A 26,048-nucleotide genomic window follows, 5' to 3' on the forward strand; every position below is an offset into this window, starting at 1 on the left:
CCCACTCCAAAGAGTATGATATACTTACTCACTGTCTACAGTTTCTCCTGATGTACAACATGGTTTCTTGTGATTGAAATCTTAGTCCCTTTCCTCTAGTCTAATCCTAGGTGAAATCACAAGGTTTTTTACTCCTTTGACCTGATAGCCCTGTTGAGCAAAGAAAGCATATGCCTGACAGGATCTGACTCACCCCACAAACCTGGGCTCATTAACACTTAGGAAATTAAAACAACACAACTACTATTAAGTCTTTGTAAAATGGTAGTTATTGATCTATTTTCTCTAGGCCTGAACTTTATTCTAGGCCACTTTAGCCGTTAAGATGGAAGCTGGGCATTTGCCAGTGATTATTCTTGAACAGCACTTGATGTGGAAGCTGTATTTTAATTACCTCATATTCCCAAAAAGAGGCAGAGGCTCAAGGTGTCCCAAGGTCAGAGCTTAAGTGCATTCATTTAAAGTAGTTTCAATTGTTTTGAATTTGCCCAGGAAAAAGCGTAATCTTGAGAGAGGAGAGAAATCCTAGGGCACCTTGGCTCAAATCCAGCCCAGGGCAGAGGAGCTCAGGACACAGCGGTCCCTGTTCACAGGAAGCTGCCAGCCAAGGGGCCCAGACTTGGTGGTGGTTTACAAAATATAGAAGTCTTTCCTGCCACCTTCAAGAAGTCTATTCATGAATGACAATGTAACTAAAATATGGATATTATAACACTTACTCTCTGCTTTGAACACTGTCAAAAGATGGTCTGAAATTAATTCTTCCACTGAAGAGTCCAGCTTCCTTTCTCCGTCAATTATCCAAGGAGTTTGTGGTAGATTCCTGGAGTATTTATTATATCTCCCTGCCAAAGAAATATAAAGGTCACCTGGATGGAATGGTGTGCTTAACACAACAGGATAAAAAGGAAAGCAACAGCTATTTATTGAGTGCCAGTATCCTAGGTGCTATGATATAAAACAAGGTTTAGCCTTCAACTAACTTACAATCTAATTTGGAGAGTCAACACATACACATAATTAAATGAAAAAATTTAAGGTAGCAATAGAAGAGATGGCTAAAGACACGGTATGAATCATCAAATGAGTTCTAAAGGAATGCTCAATATACTTATTAATCTTTTTGGCTGACTGAACAAGTTACAATATTATGGAACACACTATGAATCACTTAAAAAAAGAGCAACTACTGTTTTTATGCCTGGTTAATAACACTCTCAGTGTAATAGTCATTGGTGATAATGTATTCCAAAGAATTCAAATACAGGAAATTTTGAAGTTTTTGTAAGCAAAAAAAAAAACCCTAACAGAATATGACTCACTGTTTTATGAAAAAAGCTACTCCAAGGCAGGTAGCTTTTATTACTCCAGGGCAGGGTATTATACTCAAGACTAAAGAGCAATTTCATTTCAGCTATTACTATGAAACAGCTGTAGCTTTCAAAACAAAAACTGTCTACCCAATTTACCTCTTGGGAAAGTCAATGCAACAATTTCTTTTTCCAGGCAGAAGCCAAATGTTTAGTCATTTTGCAGATAATAAAATAACTTTTTTCAGGATTGATTTCATGTTATAAAACATCCTCTCCCTTCTCCTGACCAGTCTGTGTACCCATATTTTTACCTGGCCATCTCTGATGAAAACTATTAAACCTGGGAAGTATCATTTCCCTTCAACATGGCATTTTAAATAACAAATCTCCTGAGTGACCCTTAAGAATGCCTACAGAACCTACAATAAACTTGGTTATCAGCTCTAGTTCTCAAAAGAGTTAACTAATCAGAAATTAATAACAACAGTAAGAAGGAAACAGAGGAGGAGTTAGTTGAGTTTTTCAGAAAGCAGAGAAAATTGACAATGTAAGTATATCCTGGACTGAATATTTTACCAGCCACAAAAACAGCACCATGAGCACATTCAATTTCAACAACACTGCATACAGCCTTTGGTGAGTTTGGAGGACAAGGAAACTGCCTGCAAAACAAAATAAATTTTACAGCTACTATTTTCCAGACATGATATTGAAACACATAACTAAGATGAATCAGCACTGTCTGAGTTACACAGAGCCTGAGTCTCTCAAGGACTAAGCCTCTCCCTAATTTTAAGTTTTGGAACCATAAGGGTCTCTTAGGCCTCTGGAGTACCACTTTTAATACATGAGAGTGGCACTAAGTAAATAAGGGCTCGCTAATAACATTCATGCTCAGGAGGCCTCATGTTCCCAAATGACAGTTTCCAAAATCAACCTGGAGATTTGGGGAAAAAAATGCATCTATATGTAGTGGCAACCTCTCCAGGTTCATTTTGCTATCCATGAACACTTGCTGCTGGCTGACAAGGTCCTCAGTCATTTGGGTAAAGCTGGTGTGCAGTCAGAGACTGGCCACATGAGCATGTCCCACCTATGGCGAGGGTACTCCCAACATTTTTCTCTCTTTTTCCTCTTCATTTCAACTATGACCTTGGGAATCAGACCACAGAGCCAGAAAAAGTGGAATATGGCAGACTCTGTCCTTTAGCTAAGAAACTGCAATCCAGCTGAGGACAGACCAGAAAGAGCAATGCATGGCTTTATTCTCTGTCCACCATCTGAGAAATTCCAAAGCCATGGAATGGAATCTACCTGTAAATGACTAGGTGTGGACTTAATCCAAAATGCTTGTCTTAAAGTTTTCATTCCGTTTCCCAAGATGTCTTAACAAAGAAAGCACTTAGAAACTCAGGAACTATTGCTTGTAGAGAGTAACTGTCTTTACTTCCTAAAGTTTAATAGGTAATTCCCTGGCAGTCCAGTGGTTAGGACTCTGTGCTTCAACTGCAAGGGGCACAGGTTCAATCCCTGTTCGGGGAACTAAGATCCCACAAGCCATGCAGCGTGGCCAAAAAAAAAAATTTTTTTTAATAAAAATATTTCCATTCTGAGACTCATGTTTAGTCAGAAAAATATATGAAACCTTCGTCATAACTTCTTCTGGAAGGATAACTATGATAATATTTTATTAAATAAAATGAACACACTGAGAATTAAATCTAAGATTTACTGTAGTTCAGTATATTTTAACAAGAAAGGAAACTCAGGAGCCCTTTTCTCCCTCTTCTGGAGATGTACAATAACAGGAAATCCAGGACAAGGGATGTAATGGGGCCAGTAGTAGGCTGGAGAATCAGGAAACCTGGCTCTATGTCCACTCTCTATTGCCCAGTTGAAATCTTAGGCAAGTCAACTCCCTCTTTGGACCTCAATATCCTCCTCTAAAAGATAAAGAAGTTGGACATGATTCATAAATTCAAATATTAATTTGACATTTACTGAACACCACTACATGCCAGATACTGAGCCAGGGATTGGGGATATAATAAAGATTAAGACACAATCCTGTTCCCTAAAATATATCCAGTCTTGTTTTAGAGATAATCCAGATTATTTCTAACATTCCCTTTATTCTAAAATTCCATGATTATTTCTTGTTACTATAATTCTACTTACTTGCGGAAATCCTCTTCTTTAATCTTATTCAAAGCTTTCATAACTGCCATTCTAGTGAATACTGACTATATAGGGTAAAATGAAAAGAAAAGACATTTTATCACCCATATAAGAAAACATCAGAGTTGAAACAAAGAACATGGTTGGAGAAATTATATCATTTTAAACCATACTTAAAAGGGAGAAATACTTAATAACTTCAAGAAAATAAATGAAGCACAAGTGTTCATACTGTCAGTTCTGTGATTGGTAGACCCTATAACCCTTCTCTTCAATCTAGTCTATGTCTATAATACCAGGTGGATCTAGCAGAATGTCTTCTTCACTGCACTCTCCCATTCCCCTCAAAATGTGGTATTCTTCAAATACAAAAATGATGACATTGCAGGAAATGTGCTTTGAATATTTTTTCCTAGACCTCAAAAGAAATTTAGACTGACCCATCTATCTTTTCTTCCCTACATCCCTCAGGGGCCACGGTATATAGTTTAGGAGTTGGCTGCCAGGGTAAGGGGTAAAACAGAGCCAACCAGCCTGACTTGGCATCTAGCAATTCAATATCACTCACCAACCTCTGAGAAAGTAAATTAATCCACTATACTGAATAAAAGGGCATCTACAAATGTCCCACTCTGGGTTTTTTAAAATAAGAAAAGCCAAACCTCATGGTAGACATACTAGAACTAATTAGTGCATATATTTGTGGTCACTATGATAAATCACAATTATTTCTTCTGTTATGAGAAATTATACTTGACTGAAAAGAAGAATAATGTAGGTATCTAAACAGTTTATCATCAAAAAACTGATTTTCTAAACCATATTCTGGGGAACCCTAAGGTGTCCTAGGGTTAGAATTAAAAATTAAGTGCCTGCTTGTTAAGATATGAAATCTTAGGCCTGAAAGAATCTCAAAAGGTCATTCAAATTATTCCCAGCCATAAGGCAGGAAAACTACATTTAAGACTATACAACACCTACTGGCCAAATGGCGTGGTGTCCATGATCGTTTGACAAAAACTTCCTTACTCTATTATTTGATGCTGGTACTTATATACTTCCTCAAAGATAACAAAAAATAAAACTAGATCTTTAATATAAATATGGCTTACAGCTCATTTGGGCAGAGCTTCCCAATTGGTATGGCAAAGCATACCACTGGGCTACAGTTGTGCCCAGATCCCTCTAGTTCACAAGGGCTGAGGGGCAGGGCCTGGAACAATGAGAACCCCCAGGCCTATTGCTTACAACTTAGAGCAACTTCATCTGTTAACCTCAGGGTGCTGGCCAAACATGGTAATGTTCTAGGTATACCATGATGTGAAAAAGGGAGGCAAGAAGTGTTTTAGGCTTCCTGCATTTCTGATTATTTCCACACAGGGTATTTGGCAAATGTTACAAACTCCCCAACCCTCCCCTCCCACCCCAGGCAAGAGGAAAGACCAAAAGATGTATCTTTGGCAATAAACTTATATTCTTTTTAACAACCACAACAGCAAAATGGACGTCGGTAAAACTAGGAATGCCTGAGTCTACACAAAACCAGCTAAGTAACTGGGGTGTGAAAGCTTGCCAATATCATGCCATGCTATTCTATCCTGGCATAATAGAAACTAAAAGTACATGCTAACTAATTTTTCTCATTAACATGAAGACCAGCTCACATCAGACAGTAAAGGAGAGTTTAAATAAAATACCTTTTGGCAAATGTAGCCTGAAATAGGCTCTATTAATTCAGGACTGTTCTAAATAACATAGTTTACTTTGGATTATATTTTCAAAACACCGATTTCTAGAAAATAAATATTAGACAAAAGTTTGGAATGGTGATGATACTGAACAGGTATTTTCCCAGATGACATAATCTTGGGGAAACAATCCAGACACTGACACAAGCATGAGAACATTTGTGTGTTATGACTTCCCAGCCAAAGGCAAAGGTGTTGAGAATTGAAAAAATGGAAATAAATGTAGCAAATGGAAATATTTAAAGACTGATTCTTAGTATAATAGATTGCCAACATTTCTAATGCATATCCTTTTTGTTGTTAATTTGAATATTCAGCTCAGACAAAACTCACTAAAGAGTAAGAAGCAGGAATCCTTACCTGTTTGTTTTTGGCTGGCTTGAAACAATCTGGGCATATCGCACGTCTAAGTAAAATTCAAGGTAATATAAAAGATTAATGAGTTTATTTTGGGGAGGATAAAATTCAAATATATTTTATACAACATGGCTGCTAAATTCAGGATATCAGAAGCAGACAAAATGAATCCCTCTATGAGCTGCATTGGTTTGCCTAGACCCTTATGTCAGACAGCTCACAACCTACTAAGACATGACAAGTTCTGACAGGCTCATTAGAAAGAAGAGCAATACTATTTTCATGAAAATCAAAAAATATTAACAATGTTGCACAATTGGCATTGTTGTTTACATTGTAACTTACAGGAAGTGGCAATCCTCAACTGTTTCTGGGTGAGCAAAGACCACACTCACTTCAAACAAGCTCTAAAAATTATAAAGACAGTTTAAAGATGAGCAAAAGGAAACTAACATCTAACAACTTATGAATGGAAACAGAAATTAACTCTCAAAGACTGGCTCAGAAAAAGAGTGACAAGAAAAACTGGAAATACTACTGTTTTCAAATCAGCTTGTTCACAGGGCAGCTGTAAAGGAAATCATCTTTTCTTTTTTTTTTAACTTCTAAAACTCAATCATCAGTGATCCCACAAAAAACAAGTTTAAAACAAATTTTAAAATAAATTTGTATGATTTTTTGTACATGTATACATTTTTGTACAAGTATATTTTTTCTACATGTATAAATTTTGTATAAGATTATACAAAATTCCACACTGAGAAAAATATATAAATGTACAATTAGGTATGAAGATGAATGAGAATTCAGGGAATTGGAAAGGGATAACTGAAAGAAATGAAGAATTACTCCTGTCAGTACTATGATTAGAATTATTAGCAAAGCAAATAGCACTTTATGCACATGCTTAAAAACTCTGTATGAGGCTTGTTTTAAGTGCTCAAACTTCTTAATGGATTTGACTTTTAAAAGCAAGATCTTAATTTTTTGTTTTATTAAAAAAGTGATCATAATAAATTATAAAATAATCAAACAGGATGGGTTTTCAATCCCATTCCACTGAGGTAGAACCAGTAACAGTTTGGCATGTTTCCTTCTAGCCATTTTTATGAATATAAACATAAATGTATATACTTCTTTGTATATTAAACAGACTTGGAAAATTGCTTAATTCAATTAATATTGCATCATGAACATCTTTTCCACTCTAGGGACTGTTGGACGTTTAAGTTGTAGTTAAGTTTTTTCTGTTTTTAAAAAATGCCACAATGAACGTCCTTGTACACAAAAAAGCACAAGTTCATACTCTATATACATTTACCTCCATGGAGATTATACAAAATTCCACACTGAGAAAAATATATAAATATCATACCATATAACAATTTTTCCTTTTTTATTGTGTTCTATATTTTCTGATTGCATTGGATCGTCAGCAGGCCTATTAGTGACTCTATAATCACAATAGTGAATAGCTAAATTTTTGCTCTAATCTACAAAATAAAATTAAAATTGCAACACATTCTTTTTACTCAAGAAAACTTCATTCATCCTGAATCCATTAGAACATTACCACATCTTTTGTTTTTTATTTTCTGTTCTCACTGATTCAACATGTAAAATTATCTGTGCTTCAAACTGAAATTTGAGGTTAAAATATTTTGCATCAATGACTTCTCTAATTTCCAAAGTACTTTCATCACCTCATTTCCTCTTCATACTATCAGTGAAGTGGTTTTATTCTCTATTCTGTTAGTAGTCAGTTTAAAGGACAGAGCTTACTCTTACTAACAGAGGGAAACAGAGCTATGTAATTCAGAACGAGGAAAATTTTTTAATTACTTAGCTTTGAAAGATGGTTTTGTGACTTTACTTGAATAGGGGTGTGTCTGATATTCAGGGAATTTCCTTCATGCAAAATGATGAAGCAATGAGGCCATACTATTAAAGTCTAATTTAAGAGGAGCTGGGAATATGTCCTGTTTCCATCTCTGGAAACCTACTGAACTCTTCCCTAAAATTCAATCCATTTCAAAGGCTGAGGCAAGGTCTGCCTTGGAATAGGGGAGATGGTAAGTGTTCTGGTTTCAAAGGCAGTCTGCTTAAAATTAAACAGAGGGACCTGAGATACCAACAAGGTGGGATAGGTTGAGCCCATGCTCACTGTAGTTGAATAGGGTCTGTCTGCATATTTGAAAACAAAACTAGCCACAGATAACCAAAATTAAATAGTCTAGAGCTGACTCCACACTTGTTCCTAGTTATTTATGTTTAGCTTTGTATCAGTAAATCTATCTAATTAAACTATAAATATACTAAAGGCAAAGATTCACTTCTAACCTTTTAAGGTCAATTAGGATACACTGCACCTGTTATAAGTGTCTTGGATCACAAAGAAATCTTTAAAAAAAAAAAAAAGAAACAAAGAAAAACTTTAACCTCAATTTAAGACTGTTAGAAATTAACATTTTAAAATCTTAAAAATCCTTCATTGGATTATTGAAAGAGAAGATTCTTTTGGATAACCAAAACTCTGCCATTTAATGAAATAAAACTAGTAAAACCACAGAATAAAATTAAAAATGCTGATGACCCAATACCTTTCCATCAATGGGAACACCCAGTTCCTCTGAAAACAGGGGGTGAGTTATCCATTTGTAGGCTTCTTTTAGCTGAACTGTATCATTTCTTTCCAGCGACAGACTCTGCTTTCTGAATAACATAAAAATTAATTCACTGACATGAAAAGCTTCATTTTTATGAAAGAATTTATGTGATTATTAAAAAGTATATATTATTGAGTGCCTACTATGTCCCAGGCACTATTGTACACATTAGATAGAAAGCAGAGATCAAAGCAGACAAAAATTCCTCAGTTCATGGACCTATATTCTAGTAGAATCAAGAAACTGCTTTTTTTAATGGCATATAAGACAGTTTTTGAAGCTTCAAAGACAAAAGCATACAAATGAGGTTTTTCTGAGATAGAATTGCCAGATTCCAGGATTTATACATCAGAAGATGGAAAGGTGGAATAGAGAGGATTATTTATTGCTTAGAAACTACAAACTGTGTATTACAATAATCTCAGACCAAAAATGTTTGTATCTACTCTCTTCCTGATAATGGGGGCTTACTTTTGGGAAATCAATGTAAAAGCTGTACTTCTCTTTACTGGTAAAGAAGAAGTATCAAATCCTAAAGTATCAGTGTTCTAGAATGCTCATCAATTTAACAACATATAAATATCTCAATAAATATTTTACATTCCCCCAAAATCTACTCATGAGCCAATAAATAGGTTTGGGGAAGTCCCAATTATGAGTTCTAGCTTTTAGTTTGTAACCTAAAATGAGATAGAAAGGAACTGAAGAAAAAGGAAAGAAAAACATGGTATGGTAATATTTAAACAGTCCTACTCTGCAGTATCACTATTAAACAGGCTGTATCATTCAAATAATTAAAACTTCAAATCAGTCCTATAGCTATTTACAGGACTGCTTTTAACAAAAGAGGTGTTTAGGCCAACTTGCGAATCATTTCTTTCAATGTCCTATTTTCACTATTAGAAAGGACAATATAGTCAATATCCATTGTAATTTAATTCCTCAAGACCAAAAGACACTAAGAATTACAGGTAGAAAACAAAAAATAATTTAGCTAATGGCTAAACTTAATTGATCTAAATACACACACACACACACACACACACACACACACACACACACACAAAGACCACTGTCCCTCTAAAAAATGCAAATTAAGAAATAGTTGATCTACCCATTCTTATCCAGCTGAGAATAACTGGTTAAACAGAATGCTTTCATATGCTTTGGGATTGTGGTTTAACAATGAAATACTCTGATAAGCCCTACATCTGACAAAAAAATTAAGTTACTTCCTTACACTTAAGAACTTGTTCAAACACTGAGCGTTTTAGCTTCATAAACTGTTCCTAGTTCTCTATCAGAAACATTTTAGAAATTTTCAGACTATCTTGATATTGTATCAACAGTTTAACTAATGATGTTTGCATAAAATAGCATCGCAGTTGAAAAGTAAATAATTAAGGTATGAGCACACATTTTAAAGAATAAAAAGGTGAAACAGAAAACACAAGAATGGAAAACCCTTTAAAAATTGTTTAGACTCTAGAGAGTACAAAGGATTGTAGCCAAAGCCAATCCTAAAAATGGATTAAAACATTACTCATTATATATTTAAGAAAACTGATACTTTAAGTCCCTCATGTCTCTGAAAAACATTTAAAGCACGTTAATCCAGTTTAAAAACTTCAACAGTAATTTTTTCCTTCCAGATTAAAGAGCTATAAGAAAGCGTTAAGAGACATTTTGGAAACCTTAACCTCACATTTAAGGCAAAAATATAATACTTAAAACTCCATATTTTCAATCCTGCAAGTTGAATGTGGCTAATAGCTTTTCTAATATAATTTAGGGTGAATGTTTTCACAAAGGTCCTTAGCTTATGGCTGATGGTCCTTTAGGGGAATCAGTAGTCATTAAGGTAAATTCAGTACCAATTTAATACTTAGTAGCTGCATTTCCCTCTTTCCTCTGCTAGATAACTAATGATGAGGATATTAATTAGGATCACACTTTTGCTATAGATACAACAGGATAACCATTCTAAAGCAAACATGAACCAAAATATCCAATACATTTTTTCCTAAATTCCTTGAATCAATTCTTTAACGGCAATTCCTCCGCAACCTTTTGATATTAGAATGAACTAGGGACACTGAGAGAAAAGACTACTATTCTATATTTTTTTCTGTTCTAGTATCCCTATATTGATCAGGATCTTTTGGAAGAACTAAGCTTAGTTTAAAATCCTTCAATAAGAAATAACAACAGCAAGCAAGGTAGACGCAAACTGGAAACATTTAAAAAATAGCATGCTCTGACTTGACTATGCTAACAAATTTCTCATAGGATCAAATTTTATTATGCCAGAATCACAAGCATTTGAGACTAATTTAACATAACCTAACAGAACCCCCAAACCTTTAATAAATATGTGGTTATTACCCTTTTAAAAATGCAGATGTGAAATACAACACACACAAAAAAGCCAAATCAACTAATTTTCTATAAAACACCAAGTATGAGATTCTGATACAGAAATTTATACTTCTCTCTGTGGTTTTCTTTCCAGAGTACACAGGAAACTCCAGTAGTCACATGGTCCTTTTCATACTGGTATAAAATTTTTAATTTCAAAATCCAGAAAGCTCTGGGAAATTAAAGATTTTTTCCTTAACTCAGTTGGCAACCAAACTCTGACTTGAACATGTGAGGCTATTTATTTAGACTTTATCAAATTTATTGTGACTATTCATATATTTCACTGCAGAAATATTAATGTTTGATTATATAGTACCATCCCAGACCCTGGAGGAGATGGGTATATTATATATGGTATTTATACTGCATTATATTTCCAAAGTCTAAAAAATTCTAAATTTCAAAACACATTTGGCACCAAGGGTTTCAGATAAAGGATTGTGGACCTATGTTTTCTATGTCTTATCTATGTATAAACTCACTGTTGTTCTGCCTTAACTAGGACTTTACTATGTATCTTTTATAGCATAATTTTATAATTTAGTTCCTAAAACCAGTATAAAATGTGTTCCTTTAAAATAAGTTGCCAAACTACATGCATTTACATTCATGATAAATCTACCCCAAAAAAAAAGAGTCTGCTTTAATAGACTACTAATATGCTGTGCAAATAAACTAATTAAACAAGGTTAACACCTTAAATATATACAATAAAAATTTCCTCTTTGTGACAATTTCTCTAGCAGCTAGTGAACTCCCTCTAAAAAAAGAGTAGTAGTAAAAGTACTTTAAGAATCAGGTAGCTTATATTTAAAGGGTAGTAAAAATTCCCTACCTAAATTACTTACCCCATTTCCTGTTTTACCAGCAACCATGCAGCATGCTGTAGGCAATTTAGTCACACCCAGAAAGAAAAGGGAAAAAATGTTCATTGAAATTTGGTTCCAATATCATTAGTAAACTGCTTAAGTAATTGGCTAATCAAACTCTCCTTTTCAGGAGAGGAGTTAGTGTTCAGAAATGCAGCAATGACCTCAATCTCATTTAAAATCAGAAGTGAGGTAAGATGCCACTTTGTAGTGCTGGCTTGCTGTGGCCTATGAATTCAACAGTGGTATCCCCCTCCTCCCCACAGATTTCTATTTCTCATTAATGAGTTATAAGTGTTTTTTAATATGGGTAGCTTATATATATATTTTTTAATATCTTACTATTTCATAGGGGAAAGCTCAAAGTAATTGAGGAGTACATACTATGTCTCCAAAGAAGGACTCAGTTTTTTTTGTTTTTTTAATAGAGCTAACATTTTTAACTCTAATTAATGATATCCACATGTAAGTGTTTAGGAGTAAAATGTGCTAATGTCTATAACTCACTTTGAAATACAACAAAAACTAAGATGGGTGGCTGGATAAATTGATAGGTATATAATAAAGCAAATAAAGAAAAATAGCAACAAGTATAGAATCCAGGTGGGTATATGGGTGTTCACCGTACAATTCTTTCAACTTTAATATAGTTTTGAAAATTCTCACAATTAAATGCTAGGGAGAATGTTCTGGGAAGGATTAATAAAAAACTGAAAAAGTTGCTAAAATGAAAACAGTAACATTCACAATCATGGTCGTTATGAGGATTAAGTGAAATTCATATAAAATGCTTCGCATGGTAAGTGTGTGACACTAAGATTTCTCAGTTTGCGATTAGACTCCCATAGCTTTCACCTTAAAGAAAGGTAATACATGGCCTGCCTCGTATATACAGCATTCTGTGAACATGACAGAAGCATACGTGTGTAAGTCAATAAAATGCCATAAGTAGTCTCTGCTTCTACATGTCACAAAAATGGCCAGTCACATCCACTTCAAGACCTGGAGAAAGAGAGGGACAGAGAGAGCAAGACACAGAGAGAGAGAGACAGGGAGACAAAGACAAAGAGAAAGAGAGACAGAGACAGAGAGAGAGAGAGAGACAGCTTTTGTTGTTCATATGTAGAACCCTGTCCTTTTAAACTTCAAGTGGCTGGTGGGGCACCAGAGACTGCTAAAGACTTAGGATCATTTGGAAACATTATGTGCATTACTTTGTTCAGACGTGAGCCAAGCAGAATAAATTAATCACTAGCTAGGTAAGAACTAGAACTGTTCCCAATGCCTAAATGTCTCATCAGTACCTTCCGATCTGTCAGTTTGTTTACTTTGCTAGCTCAAACTAATACCATTTATAGCGCTGCAAGACCCCTTCCTTCTTGCCTTCCATTTACTCAAGCTCTCTCTGAAAGTGCATGGGCATGGTGTAATACACAAATTATGAGTTGTCAGAAGACCTGGCTTTAGGCTTTACCAGATTTCTGGCACTCTGTTTCCTAATGTATAAAATAAGAGAGTTAGACTAAGATGATTGTAATTTAAATTTTTCTGGATGGCTGAAGGTCATCATTAATGGACATTACTTAGTATACTGTTTTGTAACAGGGGCTATTAAGACTTATAGGACTTTGAGATCATAGAAAAAATAAATAAATAATAAAAAAATAAATAAATCGACTAAAGTTGAAACCTTGTATTCAATGTTACCCCACCTTCCTTCAGCCTCCATACTTTATTTAACAGATCAATAAATACTTGTTTCCTCATCTGTAAAGGGATATTAATACTCCCCTTGCAGAGATATTATAAGGATTTAATGAAATTATGTATGTAAAGAACCAAGTAAGATTCCTGGCATGTACTTAATAAATGTTAACTATTACTGTCATTTTTTAATTAAAACCTTATCTGTATTTCACAAGTAATAAAATTATTATCCCTTTAAAGACTTAAAAGGCTTGATCCCTTTCCCTCATGTCCCAAACTGCTCTGCTATAAGTAGTTCTGGAACCTCCCTCATCAATGAAACCCTCATGGGTATCTGAGCTATAGAGAACTATCTGTCCTTTTTTTAAGGGAACTCAGACTCTTCTGTCCTTTTATGTTGACCTTTTTCTCTCCTCTTTTGAGGCAAACTCTGTTCCCTATGGTCACTTCCAGATGATGCCATCAAGTCTGTAATCTACCTGCCATCCTCTGATTATAAAGTAGGGTAGAACTGGAGGTTGCCAAGGGAAACCATATTACCTTTGTAACATGTAAAATTAAATCAAATGTCTTCAGTACCTGAGATTTGTTAAAGGGTTTTTCCTTCCTAATCCTTTGCAGGCTCCCTGCTTAAGCATGCCAGCAGGTTGAACTGAACTAATCACACAGCAGGGGCTGGAAACCTGAATCCCAAAGTAGTCAGTGTTGCTCAATTATTCAATTTTTATCACGTGCTAATAATGCCTTGGACCTGCTTCTGCTGAGGAAAAAGAAGTACATTTCCCCCTTTCAGTCACCAAGACAATTTTAATAAATGTTCTTTTCCTTAGTGGAAAAAATTCATTCTCTAGAGTAAGCAATTTAATTCTTCCTCCCCAACAGAACCAAATGGCATTAAAGTTATCAAGTTTAATCAAATTTGATACCAAAGGCAGCATGTCACCTCCTGAAAATTCAGAAACCACAGAATTTAATCCTGGGCTCAGCTTTGTTAAATGGGGCAGTTGAATAACGTGCTTGCTAAAAGTGCTTGTGCACTCTGGCCATACACAGACATACAGACACACACACATAAGCATATACCTGTATACACACATCATGGAAACTCTATGCCTGGGAATGTTTTTTTTTTTTTTTGGCTGCGTTGGGTCTTTGTTGCTGTGTGCGGGCTTTCTCTAGTTGTGGCGAGCAGGGGCTACTCTATGTTGCAGTGCATGGGCTTCTTGTTGCGGTGGCTTCTCTTGTTGCGGAGCATAGGCTCTAGGCGTGTGGGCTTCAGTAACTGCAGCAAGCAGGTTTGGTAGTTGTGGCCCACGGGCCCTAGAGCATGTGGGCTTCACCAGTTGTGGTGCATGGGCTCAGTAGTTGTGGCTCCAGGCTCTAGAGTGCAGACTTAGTAGTTGCAGCGCAGGGGCTTAGTTGCTCCGCAGCATGTGGGATCTTCCTGGACCAGGGATCGAACCTGTGACCCCTGCATTGGCAGGCATATTCTTAACCACTGCGCCACCAGGGAAGTCCAGGGAATGGCTTTTAAGCTTAGAGTTCTGAGCTGGGGGTGCATCCAGCACCAAACTATGAGAGTGGGTTACAGTAAGGCCAGGGATTGAGGCTGATTCAAGCAGAGGTGGAAGGAAGGAAGAACAGAGAGAGAAGGGGAGGAATTAAAAATGGCATGTTGTCACATATGGATCAATGGAACAGAATAGAGAGCCCAGAAATAAACCCACACACCTATCATCAATTAATCTTCAACAAAGGAGACAAGAATATAAAACGGGAAAAAGACAGTCTCTTCAGCAAGTGGTACTGGGAAAGTTGGACAGCTGCATGTAAATAAATGAAGTTAGAACACACCCTCACACCATGCACAAAAATAAACTCAAAATGGCTTAAAGACTTAAACATAAGACATGACACCACAGAACTCCTAGAAGAGAGCATAGGCAAAACATTCTCTAATCGTACCAATATTTTCTTAGGTCAGTCTCCCAAGGCAATAGAAACAAAAACAAAAATAAACAAGTGGGACCTAATCAAACTTACAAGCTTTTGCACAGCAAAGGAAACCATAAAAAGAATGAAAAGACCACCTACAGAATGGGAGAAATTATTTGCAAATGATGCAACCGACAAGGGCTTAACCTCCCAAATATACAAACAGCTCATACAACTCAACAACAAAAAAGCAAACAACCCAACTGAAAAATGGGCAGAAGTCCTTAATAGACATTTCTCCAAAGGAGACATATGGATGGCCAATAGGCACATGAAAAGATGTTCAACATCACTAATTATTAGAGAAATGCAAATCAAAACTACAATGAGGTACTGCCTCACACTGGTCAGAATGGCCATCTTAAAAAGTCTACAAATAACAAATGCTGTAGAGGGTGTGGAGAAAAGGGAACCCTCCTACAGTGTTGGTGGGAATGTAAGTTGTACTGCTGGAGAACAGTATGGAGGTTCTTCAGAAAACTAAAATTAGAATTACCATATGATTCAGCAACCCCCTCCTGGGCACATACCCAGAAAAAACTATAATTCAAAAAGGTACATGCACCCCTATGTTCATTAGCAGCACTGTTCACAATAGCCAAAACATGGAAACAATCTAAATGTCCATTGACAGATGAATGGATAAAGAAGCTGTGGTACATATATACAATGGAATACTACTCAGTCGTAAAAAAAGAATGAAATAATGCCATTTGCAGCAACATGGATGCAAGTATTATCACACTAAGTGAAGTCAGAAAGAGAAAGACAAATGCCATATGATATCACTTACATGTGGAAACTAAAATATGGCACAAATGAACCTATCTACAGAACAGAAACAGACTCACTGACATAGAGATCTGACTTGTGGTTGCCGAGAGGGATGGACTGGGAGTCTGCGGCTGGTAGATGCAAACTATTACATTTAGAATGGATAAACAGCAAGGTCCTACTGTATAGCACAGGCAACTATATCCAATCTCCTGGGATAAACCATCATGGAAAATAATATAGAAAATCATGTCTATGTGTATAAAACTGAGTCACTGTGGTGCACAGCAGAGATTGGCACAGCATTGTGAATCAACTACACTTCAATAAAAAGAAAAAAAGGCATGTTGGGGAACTACAATTCAGTAAAGTTGGAGCTTGGGGTATGTATGTGTGTACATAAATGTGAGTAGGGGTTCAGAGACTAGAGATGAAACTGGAAAAGTCAGCAGATTTTGAGTGCCAAGCTAGGGCATGAATCCAAAGATTGAAACCATAACATGAAGTGCCATATTATGTGTATACAAATTCCCATGGCAGCACATTTGATCTTCTATAACTGATCAAGTCACAATATAACCATCATATTCACACTATCGTTTTTCTTATGCGGTAGCTTAAGAGAAAAATAAAGTATTTCTTGTACAAAAATATTTCTTTATTATACATGGGAAAATACAGTGTGAAACAGGCATATGTTCAGAAAAATGTCAGAATGACTGTAAAAAAGACAATTTACTTCTCTCATATTTGTTGCCTATCTGGCCCTTACAGACACCTGAATCTGTAATTCCTGACAGAGGGAAACAAACACTAGACTCTAAACATTGTGTGAGCACTTTGCAAGGTGGCTTACCTCTCTGAGTCTTGGTTTCTCAACTATAAGATAAAGGGGCTCAACACTTCATTATTTGGGGGGTACCTCCTATGTGGTGATAGCTTTACTGAGAAAACAGACCTGAAAGACTAGTTTCTGCCCATAAGGGAACTCGTGAACTAGGAGAGAATAAAGGTAAGTAAAATGATAATAAAACCATAATAATGATTAATAATATTAATACAAATAAAAATACAGAATGGTGGGGGCTGTGACAAGGACATATTCTGAGTGGACACTTAGGGCATCCTCAGCTCAGCCTTGGCATTAGAGTTATCAAGAAGTGACACCTAATCTGAGCTCTGAAGAATCAGGGATTGAGAATTAACTGGGTGAAGAGTGGGGAAAGTACATTCCAAACAGAGGAAACTGTTGTGCAAAGGTCACGGAGCATGAGGAGGGTTCTGGGAACTAAAGGTTAGTGGTCCCTAAAGAGCTGAGGACGTGTGGCTGCGAAGTGCAAAGGAGGAAGCAGGACTAAGGTCACAGAACTAGTGTACCCATGCTAAGAGGTTTAGATTTTACACTTAAGGCAATATGGTGCCACAGAAGGATTTTAAGCAGTGGAGTAGCATGGTCACATTTGTCATCAGGAATGCTCCCTCTGGTTGCAGTGGGAACTAGAGAAAGAAGATGGGAACTAAGGGAAATGAAGATGTTTCGTAAACGAAAGCAGTAATTCAAGTAAGAAATAACACATATGGCAGTGGCGGTAGGAATGGAGAGGAGGGGGCAGCTGTAAGAGATAATAAAGACACAGACCAGCAGGACTTGGTGATCGACAGTGGTGTTGGGGTTTCTAAATTACCACTAATGCCCTTAAATCTCTGAAGTCTTTTGAATCCTACACATCTCTTGGACTCATTTATAATTACAAGGGTAAAGCAAATATAGACATGCACCAACAGGGAAATGACAATAGTTGTGTGGGCAATTATAAGTACTACGCCCTGCTCTTTCTTCTTCTCCAACACACACACACACACACACACACACACACACACACACACACACACACACACACACACACACACTCTTTTATGTATTTTTCTTGCATACAAATAGCCAGTTGGGAACTAGGCTCAATAATGATGTTAGTAACAATAGAAACTCTTATTCCCTCTTCCCACCCAGCAAAACTGCCTGAGCTTTCCTCCTCCTCCTCCCCACCCTGCAGTCTGCAACACTTTGAACATCTGCCCGCTCCTCACCTTGGGTCAGGTTTGGTGTCAGGAATGGTGGCAGAAAGAGAGGTAGGGAGAATATCCTCCTAGAACCCCTCTAGACTCTTCCACTTAGCTACCCCCATGTCTCCTCACCACCGTCACCTCCCTGCCACTCTTCTTTTCCCCAGAATCTCGGATGTCAGACCTGTGATGTAAAACTAACACACTGAGTCTGGATGTCTCTTTTGATAAATAAATGTTCTGTTAGCCATATTTAAAAACCCACCCCAATCCTCTACATTTTCTTTCTCCACAGGGTTGAGAAAAACGAAAATGAAGCCAGACATTTTCTAATTTTCTGTTCTTTTTATATAACATGTTAAAAAGTATAGAACTGTTATTTACTGTGGAACGTAATTTTCTCTCTCTTTCTCTAAGGATATTATCTCAACCTCAAAGGTTTTGTGTTTTTCAGCAAAAAAAAAAAAAAAAAAAAAAGTATGAGGGTCCCTGGGGAGCAGAGGAGAAGGAAAAACCTCCTTCCTCCCATTCCCCCGTTCTTCCTCTTACTCTGATCATTGGATAGATATAAATTGCCACTGCTGCTGCTGCTGGGAACCTGGGTAAGACATGCTGGATATGGTCCAGAGTGACTATAGTCAATGACAAATAACATTGTGTCCATGTGTGGTAGGCATATATTAGTAGACAAAACAGACACAAATCCCTGTCCTTACAAAATTTATAGTCAAACAGAAAACAAGCAAAATAAGTAAACAAATCACATGCTGTTTTATGTGATAAATGCAATGAGAAATGATAAATACAGTGGAGAAAAGTAACAGACAGGAAAGAGGAATGGAAGAAGAGCAATTTGCAATTTTAAACAGGGTAGTAAGAGAAAGCCTCACTGAGAAGGAAAAAAGATATGAAGGAGGTGAGGAAATAAGCCATACATATATCTGAGGGAGAAATATTTTAGGCAGAGAGAATAGCAATGCAAAGGGCCTGAGGCAGAAGTGTGCCTGTTGTGTCCAATGTGGCTGGAACAGTCAGGAAAGAGAACAAGTATCAAGTGATGAAGTCAAAGAACTAAGGTGCAGTGGTAGGGCAGGGCCAGTATAGGACCTTGTAGGCGATTAAAGGACTTTGATTTTACTCTGAGGGAGATGGGGAGACATAGGAGGGTAAGCAAAGGAAGGACATGAATTGATTTACTTTTTAAAGTGGTAGGGGACAAGCATGGAAGCAGGGACAGCTTTTAGGAGGCTACTGAAAAAATCCAAGCAATTGCTCAACCTGCCTCTGGATAAAGGAAATGATTTTGACAGGTACAGCAAGGAGAAGGATTAGGGTCTTTTCCAGTCTTGGATCTCAATGCCTTCAAACTAACCCTTGTTCAACAGTCCTCAGCCCTTTTGCTGAAAGAATAAGTTGAGGCTTTAACAGCTAAAACCCTGTCCTAGGTCTTGGCTTGTAATCCTATGCCTCACTGTGCTGGATTATTCCCTTCCAAGAAGGAGCTCCCAGTGCACAGGTAGCAGGCAGGAGGTACCAGGCCCAGGCATCTCATCTGTGCCCTGCAGTACATCTCCACAGGCACTGGCCTTCAGAGCCAGAGGCTTCTAGATAGTCATCATGGATAAGAAGATCAAGTAGTCCATCTTGATGGGATTGGGGAAGAGGGTACACTGAGGACAGACAACTGGCATGCATAGACTGCAGGCCCCAGAAAAGTACTGACCATGGGATTCATAGTGGCCAGGATCCTGTATATAGCAGACTCAGTCTAGGGAGTTTTCTGGATTCCTACCTTGGACACAATATGGGTTTCAAGAAATCCAATGTAGGGTTTCCCTGGTGGGGCAGTGGTTGAGAGTCCGCCTGCCGATGCAGGGGACACGGGTTCGTGCCACGGTCCGGGGGGATCCTGCATGCCGCGGGGCGGCTGGGCCCGTGAGCCATGGCCGCTGGGCCTGCGCGTCCAGAGCCTGTGCTCCACAACGGGAGGGGCCGCAGCAGTGAGAGGCCCGCGTACCACAAAAAAAGAAATCCAATGTAACCATCAGAGCATAGGGCTGGCCTATAACAGCAACTTCCCTGGGAGAGCCTCCCACTCTTTCTGCTACAGATCAGGAACTCCATGCCTTTCATCCAGGCCGACCATCAGAAGTCTGCCAGTTCACATATCTAAGTCACTTCTGTAAACTTGGCCTGTGGACAAAATCAGCCACAAAGAAGATCCAAAATACCAAGTGGGCCAGTTCTTCTATCTACATTGGGGTTCTGCTCACAAGCACACATGAAGAGACACACAATAAATATGTAAAAAACAAAGATGCAGCAAATACGTATGTGTACGTACAGATGCAGATATATATATATGTATGTATATATATGTGTGTGTATGTGTGTGTGTGTGCGTATATATACATATATATATATATATATGTATATATATATAAAAACATACCCATAAGGCAGAAGGCAGAATATTCTATTCAAAGAAGATTTCAAGAAACATAGCTGATAAGTACATGCATTTTCAAAAAAATTAAATTATTAAATCTAGATCAGTGGTTCTCAAACAGTTTGGTTTCATGACTTTTTACAGTATTAAACATTTTTGAGAACCAAATATAGCTTTTGTTTATGTTGGTTATATCTATCAATATTAATAATATTAGTAATTAAAACTAAAAAATTTAAAAATATTAATTCATCTAAAATTGATAACAAAGTAATAAATCTACTATATGCTAACATAAATAACATTTTTTAAATATTATATTTTTCAAACAAAATAATTTAGAAGAATGGCAATGCAGTACATTTTTGCAATTTCCTCAGTATATATCTTAATAAAAGATAGCTGTTTTTTCATATCTGCTTCTACATTCAATTTGCTGCAATAGTACATATCATGTAGCCTCTGGAAAACTCCATTGTATACTCTTGAGAGGATGAGAATGAAAAAGGCAAATAATTATATATATTATGAAAATACTTTTGGCCTTATGAATCTCCTGCAAGGACGCCTAGTAGTCCCTACACAACACTCTGAGAACTACTGATGTGACTGAAATGAACAATTTTGAAGAAACATACAAATAATTAAAATTTGACTCAAGATGAATGAACAAACCCATATAGACCAATAACCTTCAACAGAATAAACGGAAAAAGTAATAAAGATCTCCCCTTAGTACTCCCTAAAATGTTTTCTTAAGTGTAGTCTACCAGAACTTCAAGAAACAGAAACAGATTACTCCTTTGTTGCTAAAATTTTCCAAAGACAAAAGATAGAAAGCCTAAATTTGCACAAGCCTCTTAGATAGCCTCATCCACCAGAGGGCAGACAGCAGAAGCAAGAACTACAATCCTGCAGCCTGTGGAACAAAATCCACATTCACAGAAAGGTAGGCAAGATGAAAAGGCAGAGGGCTATGTACCAGATGAAGGAACAAGATAAAACCCTAGAAAAACAACTAAATGAAGTGGAGATAGGCAAACTTCCAGAAAAAGAATTCAGAATAATGATAGTGAAGATGATCCAGGACCTCGGAAAAAGAATGGAGGCAAAGATCGAGAGGATGCAAGAAACGTTTAACAACCTAGAAGAATTAAAGAACAAACAAACAGAGATGAACAATAAAATAACTGAAATGAAAACTATACTAGAAGGAATCATAGCAGAATAACTGAGGCAGAAGAACAGATAAGTGACCTGAAAGACAGAATGGTGGAATTCACTGCTGCGGAACAGAATTTAAAAAAAAAAAAGAATGAAAAGAAATGAAGACAGCTTAAGAGACCTCTGGGACAACATTAAATGCAACAACATTCACATTATAGGGGTCCCAGAAGGAGAAGAGAGAGAGAAAGGACCCGAGAAAATATTTGAAGAGATTATAGTCGAAAACTTCCCTAACATGGGAAAGGAAATAGCCATCCAAGTCCAGGAAGCACAGAGAGTCCCATACAGGATAATACCAAGGAGAAACACGCCAAGACACATAGTAATCAAATTGGCAAAAATTAAAGACAAAGAAAAATTATTGAAAGCAGCAAGGGAAAAATGACAAATAACATACAAGGGAACTCCCATAAGGTTAACAGCTGATTTCTCAGCAGAAACTCTACAAGCCAGAAGGGAGTGGCATGATATACTTAAAGTGATGAAAGGGAAGAACCTAAAACCAAGATTACTCTACCCAGCAAGGATCTCATTCAGATTTGATGGAGAAATCAAAAGCTTTACAGACAAGCAAAAGCTAAGAGAATTCAGCACCACCAAACCAGCTACACAACAAATGCTAAAGGAACTTCTCTAAGTGGGAAACACAAGAGAAGAAAAGGACCTACAAAAACAAAAACAAAACAATTTAGAAAATGGTCATAGGAACATACATATCGATAATTACCTTAAACATGAATGGATTGAATGCTCCAACCAAAAGACACAGGCTTGCAGAATGGATACAAAAACAAGACCCATCTATATGCTGTCTACAAGAGACCCACTTCAGACCTAGGAACACATACAGACTGAAAGTGAGGGGGTGGAAAAAGATATTCCATGAAAATGGAAATCAAAAGAAAGCTGGAGTAGCAACACTCATATCAGATAAAATAGACTTTAAAATAAAGAATGTTACAAGAGACAAGGAAGGACACTACATAATGATCAAGGAATCAGTCCAATAAGAAGATATAACAATTAATATATATACACCCAATGTAGCAGCAGCTCAGTACATAAGGCAACTGCTAACAGCTCTAAAAGAGGAAATCGACAGTAACACAATAATAGTGGGGGACTTTAACACCTCACTTATACCAATGGACAGATCATCCACAATGAATATAAATAAGGAAACAGAAGCTTTAAACGACACAATAGACCAGATATATTTAATAGATATTTATAGGACATTCCATCCAAAAACATCAGATTACACTTTCTTCTCTAGTGCACACGGAACATTCTCCAGGATAGATCACATCTTGGGTCACAAATCAAGCCTCAGTAAATTTAAGAAAATTAAAATCATATCAAGCATCTTTTCTGACCACAACGCTATGAGATTAGAAATGAATTACAGGGAAAAAAATGAAAAAAACACAAACACATGGAGGCTAAACAATACGTTACTAAATAACCAAGAGATCACTGAAGAAATCAAAGAGGAAATCAAAAAATACATAGAGACAAATGACAGTGAAAACACGACAATCCAAAACCTATGGGATGCAGCAAAAGCAGTTCTAAGGGGGAAGTTTATAGCTATACAAGACTACCTCAAGAAACAAGAACAATCTCAAATAAACAATCTAAACTTACACCTAAAGGAACTAGAGAAAAAAGAACAAACAAAATACAAAGTTAGCAGAAGGAAAGAAATCATAAAGATCAGAGCAGAAATAAATGAAATAGAAACAAAGAAAACAATAGCAAAGATCAATAAAACTAAAACCTGGTTCTTTGAGAAGATACACAAAATTGATAAATCTTTAGCCAGACTCATCAAGAAAAAGAGGGAGAGGACTCAAATCAATAAAATTAGAAATGAAAAAAGGAGAAGCTACAACAGACACTGCAGAAATACAAAGAATCCTAAGACACTACTACAAGCAACTCTATGCCAATAAAATGGACAACGTGGAAGAAATGGACAAATACTTAGAAAGGTATAACCCTCCAAGACTGAATCAGGAAGAAATAGAAAATACGAACAGACCAATCACAAGTAATGAAATTGAAACTGTGATTAAAAATCTTCCAACAAACAAAAGTCCAGGAGCAGAAGGTTTCACAGGTGAATTCTATCAAACATTTAGAGAAGAGCTAACACCCATCCTTCTCAAACTCTTCCAAAAAATTGCAGAGGAAGGAACATTCCCAAACCCGTTCTATGAAGCCACCATCACCCTGATACCAAAACCAGACAAAGATACTGCAAAAAAAGAAAATTATACACCAATAACACTGATGAATATAGATGCAAAAATCCTCAACAAAATACTAGCAAACAGAATCCAACAACACATTAAAAGGATCATACACCATGATCAAGTGGGATTTATCCCAGGGATGCAAGGATTCTTCAATATATGCAAATCAATCAATGTGATACACCATATTAACAAACTGAAGAAGAAAAACCATATGATTATCTCAATAGATGCAGAAAAGGCTTTTGACAAAATTCAACACCCATTTATGATAAAAACTCTCCAGAAAGTGGGCATAGAGGGAACCTACCTCAACATAATAAAGGCCATATATGACAAACCCACAGCAAACATCATTCTCAATAGTGAAAAACTGAAAGCATTTCCTCTAAGATCAGGAACAAGACAAGGATGTCCACTCTCACCACTGTTATTCAACATAGTTTTGGAAGTCCTAGCCACAGCAATCAGAGAAGAAAAAGAAAGAAAAGGAATACAAATTGGGAAAGAAGAAGTAAAACCGTCACTGTTTGCAGATGACATGATACTATACATAGAGAATCCTAAAGATGCCACGAGAAAACTACTAGAGATAGTCAATGAATCTGGTAAAGTTGCAGGATACAAAATTAATGCACAGAAATCTCTTGCATTCCTATACACTAATGATGAAAAATCTGAAAGAGAAATTAAGGAAACACTCCCATTTACCATTGCAACAAAAAGAATAAAATGCCTAGGAATAAACCTACTTAGGGAGACAAAAGAACTGTATGCAGAAAACTATAAGACACTGATGAAAGAAATTAAAGATGATACCAACAGATGGACAGATATACCATGTTATTGGATTAAAAGAATCAATACTGTGAAAATGACTCTACTACCCAAAGCAACCTACAGATTCAATGCAATCCCTACCAAATTACCAATGGCATTTTTTACAGAACTAGAAAAAAAATCTTAAAATTTGTATGGAGACACAAAAGACCCTGAATAGCCAAAGCAGTCTTGAGGGAAAAAAAACGGAGCTGGGGTAATCAGACTCCCTGACTTGAGACTATACTACAAAGCTATAGTAATCAAGATAATATGGTACTGGCACAAAAACAGAAATATAGATCAATGGAACAAGATAGAAAGCCCAGAGATAAACCCACGCACGTATGGTCAACTAATCTATGACAAAGGAGGCAAGGATATACAATGGAGAAAAGACAGTCTCTTCAATAAGTGGTGCTGAGAAAACTGGACAGCTACATGTAAAAGAATGAAATTAGAACACTCCCTAACACCATACACAAAAATAAACTCAAAATGGAATTTAATGTAAATGTAAGACCGGACACTATAAAACTCTTAGAGGAAAACATAGGAAGAACACTCTTTGACATAAATCACAGCGAGATCTCTTTTGATCCATCTCCTAGAATAATGGAAATAAAAACAAAAATAAACAAATGGGACCTAATGAAACTTCAAAGCTTTTGCACAGCAAAGGAAACCATAAACAAGACGAAAAGACAACCCTCAGAATGGGAGAAAATATTTGCAAACGAATCAACGGACAAAGGATTAATCTCCAAAATATATAAACAGCTCATGCAGCTCAATATTAAAAAAACAAACAACTCAACCAAAAAATGGGCAGAAGACCTAAATAGACATTTCTCCAAAGAGGACATACAGATGGCCAAGAAGCACATGATAGCTCTCAACATCACCTATTATCAGAGAAATGCAAATCAAACTACAATGAGGTATCACCTCACACCTGTTAGAATGGGCATCATCAGAAAATCTACAAACAACAAATGCTGGAGAGGGTGTGGAGAAAAGGGAACCCTCTTGCACTGTTGGTGGGAATGTAAATTGATACAGCCACTATGGAGAACAGTATGCAGGTTCCTTTAAAAACTAAAAATAGAATTACCATATGATCCAGCAATCCCACTACTGGGCATATACCCAGAGAAAACCATAATTCAAAAAGACACATGCATCCCAATGTTCATTGCAGCA

The 26,048-nt window shown here is 36.7% G+C and overlaps 1 protein-coding gene across 6 annotated transcripts in view; it reads right to left on the minus strand.

The window, feature by feature from the left end:
• PUS10 (pseudouridine synthase 10) overlaps nucleotides 1–26,048 on the minus strand; it is a 68,313-nt gene that overhangs the window by 17,485 nt on the left and 24,780 nt on the right. For all 6 annotated transcript variants that reach the window (XR_014326648.1, XM_082851806.1, XM_082851805.1 and 3 more), the window contains 7 exons: nucleotides 11,532–11,566; nucleotides 8,197–8,308; nucleotides 5,942–6,003; nucleotides 5,600–5,645; nucleotides 3,492–3,556; nucleotides 1,890–1,975; nucleotides 720–845 (listed from right to left, as the gene is read on the minus strand). Coding sequence is in view for 5 of the 6 variants with exons in the window: in XM_082851806.1 (XP_082707932.1) it covers nucleotides 720–845; nucleotides 1,890–1,975; nucleotides 3,492–3,556; nucleotides 5,600–5,645; nucleotides 5,942–6,003; nucleotides 8,197–8,308; nucleotides 11,532–11,566 (532 nt within the window). In the remaining variant the exon portion in view is untranslated. The remainder of the gene's footprint in view (nucleotides 1–719; nucleotides 846–1,889; nucleotides 1,976–3,491; nucleotides 3,557–5,599; nucleotides 5,646–5,941; nucleotides 6,004–8,196; nucleotides 8,309–11,531; nucleotides 11,567–26,048) is intronic.

Source organism: Leucopleurus acutus (genome assembly GCF_964270905.1).
Source record: "Leucopleurus acutus genome assembly, chromosome: 12".
Taxonomy (NCBI): Eukaryota; Metazoa; Chordata; class Mammalia; order Artiodactyla; family Delphinidae; genus Leucopleurus; species Leucopleurus acutus.